This window comes from Gorilla gorilla, chromosome 1 (assembly GCF_029281585.2).
Source record: "Gorilla gorilla gorilla isolate KB3781 chromosome 1, NHGRI_mGorGor1-v2.1_pri, whole genome shotgun sequence".
NCBI classification, from domain to species: Eukaryota; Metazoa; Chordata; class Mammalia; order Primates; family Hominidae; genus Gorilla; species Gorilla gorilla.
In genome coordinates this window covers 199,793,592-199,799,591 of record NC_073224.2, presented here as the reverse complement: position 1 = coordinate 199,799,591, position 6,000 = coordinate 199,793,592, and the positions used below count along the sequence as shown (strand labels likewise).

Below are 6,000 nucleotides of genomic sequence, written 5' to 3'. Positions count from 1 at the left end.
CTCTTCATTTCGGCCTCACAATTTTTGCTTGTTTTCCTTCTACCAGGGATGCTTTTCGCTATGTTCCTTTCAGGGCTACCTTCCTCTTGTCCCTTCAGATCGCAGTTCAAATGTCATCCCCCTCAAATCTAGATTGCTCTACAGGCATTTCTGGCTCCGTGATCCCATGACCTCAAAGGGGTCTAGGTGGGCATAGCCTCTAGGCAGTTATTGCTAGGCTGTTGTCAGGACTGGCGATGCGTAGGCCACTGAGAGCACCCGGAGTCCGAGTGACGGAATCAGTCGGGCGCCCGCGTCGCTAAGGAGTGCGTCACAGTGCGCGGGCGGCCGGGGGCAGGGCCAGGGCTGAGTCACGTGGCTTGGTTGCCTACGCGCTGGTGGGCCGTGGGAAGATGGCGGACGGAAAGGGAGACGCCGCCGCTGTCGCCGGGGCTGGGGCTGAGGCTCCGGCGGTAGCGGGAGCCGGAGATGGAGTCGAGACTGAGTCCATGGTTCGGGGTCATCGCCCCGTATCTCCAGCGCCGGGAGCCTCGGGACTGCGGCCGTGTCTGTGGCAGCTGGAGACAGAGCTGAGGGAGCAAGAGGTGTCGGAGGTCTCATCTTTGAACTACTGCCGGAGCTTCTGCCAGGTGAGGGGCTGACTGGCTGGCTGAGGGCGGCGGGGCGGGGAAGTCAGGGAAGGAGGCCCTGGATCCTCTGCAAGCAGCCGGGTCCAAACTGAAAGGCGCCACCTCCGTGACTCGCCGCGCCCCCGGGCCGGGAAGGCCCAGCTCGGAAGCTCGACCGCTGGCCCCCCTGCGCCACTGCCCGACTTTGGCCACCGCTGGGGCGTTTTGCTCTGAGCCTTATTGAGATCCCGGAGGGCCCTGGCGGGTCCCTGGAAGGGCTGTGCCCTGTCGCCGTTGCCTGTGTCCTGGCCGGGTGGTTGGAGCGCCACTGCCCTCTGAGGGATTGATTGCTTGTCCCTGCCGGGAGATCCTTTTTTGAGTGGAGTGCAGATCTCCGAACTGGTAAACCCGGGTTTTTCTGAATAATCCAGAGAGGTGTGTTGGGGCCAGAGACTTATTTTTGGAGTTAACATCTTCTGGGCTCCTAAAAGGTATGACAGTTGGCTTCGAAAGGCGTCTAGAGCTTTCTGATTAGGGATTGCGGAGCCGGTTGGTTGTTTGGTTTTTGCTTTTTTTTTCACGTTTAAGCCGTTCTTTCGTCTTTTCTGTATTTCTTTGAGAGGATTGTGCTACCGAGAATAAGGCTGACTCTTTGAGTAGAAGAGGATGGGAAGAGGGATGTAGAGTGTGGCCTCTTTTGGCAGTCGTATGATCATTTCTGTGCCTTGGTGGGTCCTAACCTATGATTACATATTTATGGGTGTGTTTAGTTTAGTCTCCATGACCACTCCGAGATTTTTCTGTATGTTTTCAAGTCTTTTACAAATATAAATATTGGCCATTATTATTTCTGCTTCCAATGTTTGTTCTGTCAGGTTTCAGAGGCACCCCTCAGCTCCTTATCTGTTGTACCTTAGAAAATGCAAAATAATCGTAGTATGTTGGTACTTGGAGTCTAATAAGTAGTCCAGTATGCTGAATAAATTGCGGCGTTCTAAAATAATAATTTTGGGGGGCAATTTGCTCTGTTGGTCCGGAGTAGAATAAAAGTTAGCTTGCTTGATTGCTTTTCTTCCCTCTCTCTGTCGAGGCAGAAGCACCTCATCTCTCTGAATGGAATTTTGTCCTTACTAATCTTTTCCATGGATTGTACCACTCCAATTTTTGTGTGTACAACCTGCAACATTGCCCTGTACTATTAAATGTTAACGTGTTGTTGTTCTCTGCTTCCTTAGTAGTAGTCATCCTTGTTTAGTAAGCTCATTTATTTTACAGATTTTTACTGACTTCATAGGATAGTGCCAGGGACTTTACCAAGTGCTGGGGAAACATGAGTAAGACAGCACTTAGCCTTGATGAACTTACAGTTGGTGGGAGGTGGTAGGAATGACAGTATTTCCAGTGCGGTTTTGGTAATGATGGAAAAGGAGGTGTTGTAGAGACAATGGTGAGGAGAGAGCCCTCATGGGATATCCTGATGGGAAAGACAATTAACTAGTAAAAATAAGTAAAAAGATTAATTGTAAATTGTAATATGTGCTTAGAAAGAAGTAACTGGGAGAGGCCACTTTAGTTAGTAAGACCCTATGGGCTGCAAGGATGAAAATGAGTCACGTGAAGGTCTGGGGTGGGGAAAGCATCCCAGTGCCAAAGGTAGAGATTTGTAAGGACCCAGAATGCTATGGGAGGAGGGGAAACTAATGGAAGGAGAGGGGTGATGCAGGAAAACAACTGTGGGTTTTGGGTAAGGCTTCAAAGCTTGAGTTGTCTCCCTGGAAAGATGACAAGAATGAATGTAACCAGTCACATTGAAGCTTGTCAAAGGATCACATATATATGTATTCTGCTTTATGTCTAGTGCTTGCAACTGCAGTTTTGTTTAACGTAATGTTTTAATGTCTTGAGTCTTGGTGACACCAGAGATGTGATGGCCCAGAAGAATTTTTAAAAGAAAGCATGTGTAATTTGTCTTTTCTATGAAGTTTTTTTTAACCTAAAATTTTCCCAAAAAATGTTTTTTAGACTAATAAATGAAATAAGAAGTATTCCTGTAACACTGTATTGTAATAGAAAGCACATGGGATTGGGAGTTAAGTTGGGTCTTGACTGTGACTTTACCACTTCTTAGCTAATAACCTTGGGTAACCATGTCTGCAAAACTATCTTATTTTCTGACCTTTATCCCCTTATAATGCTTTATACAATCAGAATAGAAAATTTGTGTACAAGTCTTCACAAAATTTATCATATTTTTGACACATTTTCCCCTGTAGTCCAGATAAGATCAACTGTGTCCTTGATGACCAGATAGAGAAAAAGTAAAAATTGTATGAAGAAGCAGGAAAATTTTCACCATCAATAAATTTTGTTGAATAGCTCTTGGTTTCACATTTGAAAAGAAGAATAAGATATATTCATTTACTTAAGGAACACTGATTGTGTGACAGTTCTGAAGGTGGGAGCCTAGTTAAGACAGTTTTCTCGGACTCTAGGAGAGGAGCACATAATATATAAAGATAGATTGTAGGCATTTTTACATTATAAAGGTCTGACCCCTGCTTATGGGATGCTTAATACTACAAATGTATTTTCATTAGTTATTTAGTTAGAAATGTCCTAGAGACTTAGATTGTACCAAGTAGGTCCCTTTTGCAACATCCTGGGACCATATTCTCTCCAACTCTTGCAGCACTTAAAAGAAATGGCTCTATCTTTGGAGTTGCACCAAATCAAGAAATAAACTAACATATGAGTGAATAGAGAAGCTTGTCTCATTCTGGGCATATTTTCAATTTTCATAAGTTTGTGAAGATGATAAAATGAAACACTGAAAGTAATAGTTACTAAGAAAATGATACTTAGGTCAAACTGTATTCAGTGAAAATTGGTATTAAGTGACTATGGGATGTGGTTTGTTTTCCTCTTTCCTTCAGTTCCTTTTCTGAAACCACTGCCAGACAGTGTGGATAAGATTAACTTTAGAAAACAGTCTTTGTTTTCTTGAAAAATTGATGATGTCTTCTCAAGTTTTTCCTGTATTTTGGGGACCAGGATTCCTTAAGTTTTACAATTGGTGTCTCTATTTGTAACACAAATTTTGAAGACTTTTTTTTAGTAAACTTCATTATCAAAATTGATATTGAGTGATTATGTGATTACACTTTGAGAATACTAGGCAAAGTAATTTTATGAGTAAACCACGTTTATATGAGACACTTTTAGGTTCAAGACTAACAGTGACTTCGTAGATTTTTGATGGCCAAAATAAGTAAGTACTGCATTAAAATTTCCATTTTTCCTAGATTAGTGATGGGGAGTACAAGGGCTCTGAGTCAGATAGCCTATGTACTGGCTTCACTATTGAAACAGTTGTGTGACCTTGGGCATGTTATTTTCCTTAAACGTTAATTCTTTTGCAAATGGATAATAGTACTTAAGTTTTGTATGCAAATTCATTGTTGTAAGGACTTAATAAGAAAATATCTATTTTTAAAAATGCCTTCAGAATTGTCTGTGTTATCCAGATTTCTTAGCTTTGTAATAAAAAGTTTTCACAACCTTGGTCTCAGCATGCTTTTCAGCCCTCCCCTCGTCAGTCCCATCACCTGAATCCAACTTGTTTACTCTTATTCAGGAGTTCTTTACTTGGAGTCAGTCAATGGACCAACATGTGATTGCAGTTATTCCTGTGATTAAAATTTTGTCTGTAAGTTTCCAAGCACATAATTTTGGGAAAGATGATTTTAATTTTCATTTGACTTTTCAAGATCCAATAAACGTATTAACTACGTTAACAAGATCTCAGGCCGTGTCTTTCCCTTTCATTGTGTGGTTCTCTCATTTTCTGCATGGGAGATTTTTCTTCTTTAGGGCCCAGTATAAATGTCATCCCTTCTGTGAAGCTTTTCCTGATTTACCAGATAGGTTTCCTCTTACTTGTTTGGGATTTTTTTGGGGGGACACTGTACATACCTGTAGTTTTAACTCTTAATTTTATTGCTGTCACTGTCTTCATTCAGGCTTTCTTCTGTTGCAGCAACCTCTTCACTAATCTCTTGTTTTCTGACTGACATCTGCAGTTCATCTTTGTGTTCTAAATTATAAATATAATCTTGTTCGTCACTTTATTCCCTAAAATACCTCAATTTCCCCCCCCCCCCCCAAAGGAAAGATAAAGTTCAAACTTATTAGCTTGGTATACAAAGCCTTTTAGAATCCAGACCACCAACTCCCATTTTCCCAGCCTCATTAAAAAAGTTGGTTTGATCCCACCTTCACCACTGTGTCCATTTCTCACTCTGCCTAAATAACACGGGGTCTTCCTTTCCCCATCTACCTATTTATCCTTTAAGACCTGGCTCTAATATTATGGTCTTTCAGCTTTTTCTGATTTCAGCAGGCAGAATTAGGTGGTTCTTTCTCCAGTGCATTCTATTAGCTTCCAGTACATAAACGTGGTGCCTACATAATTTGTTTCCATGTTTGTCTTTTGTATTGACTTGTAAATCAACAAGAGCAGGGGTCTTGTTTATTCTTTTTTGTATACTTAGTACCTAGCAATTAGTATGATGCCTGGCACACAAAACTAATTTGTTAAATCAATTGTAGGGACTTCATGATACACACATGAGATAGACACTTAAAACAGTACTTTAGGGGGAACCTCTAATGTAAAATCTAGCATGTAAAAAGCAAATTTACCATAAGAAATTACTATAAAGGGAGAGGTTGTGGAGAAATAGGAACACTTTTACACTGTTGGTGGGACTGTAAACTAGTTCAACCATTGTGGAAGACAGTGTGGCGATTCCTCAAGGATCTAGAACTAGAAATATAGAAATACCATTTGACCCAGCCATCCCATTACTGGGTATATACCCAAAGGATTATAAATCATGCTGCTTTAAGGACACAGGCACACACATATGTTTATTGCGGCACTATTCACAATAGCAAAGACTTGGAACCAACCCAGATGTCCATCAATGATAGACTGGATTAAGAAAATGTGGCACATATACACCATGGAATACCGTGCAGCCATAAAACAGGATGAGTTCATGTCCTTTGTAGGGACATGGATGAAGCTGGAAACCATCATTCTGAGCAAACTATTGCAAGGACAGAAAACCAAACACCGCACGTTCTCACTCATAGGTGGGAATTGAACAGTGAGAACACTTGGACGCAGGGTGGGGAACATCACACACGGGGGCCTGTTGTGGGGTGGGGGGAGGGGGGCGGGATAGCATTAGGAGATACACCTAATGTAAATGACGAGTTAATGGGTACAGCACACCAACATGGCACATGTGTGCATGTGTAACAAACCTGCATGTTGTGCACATGTACCCTAGAACTTAAAGTATAATTAAAAAAAAAAGAAATTACT

At 42.0% G+C, this 6,000-nt stretch overlaps 1 protein-coding gene across 1 annotated transcript in view; it reads left to right on the top strand.

Moving 5' to 3' along the window:
* The first annotated feature begins 315 nt into the window (after window positions 1-315).
* RLF (RLF zinc finger) overlaps window positions 316-6,000 on the top strand; it is a 79,313-nt gene continuing 73,628 nt past the window's right edge. The window contains exon 1 of the mRNA XM_004025531.4: window positions 316-629. Within this exon, the coding sequence (XP_004025580.3) occupies window positions 393-629 (237 nt within the window). The 5' untranslated portion in view covers window positions 316-392. The remainder of the gene's footprint in view (window positions 630-6,000) is intronic.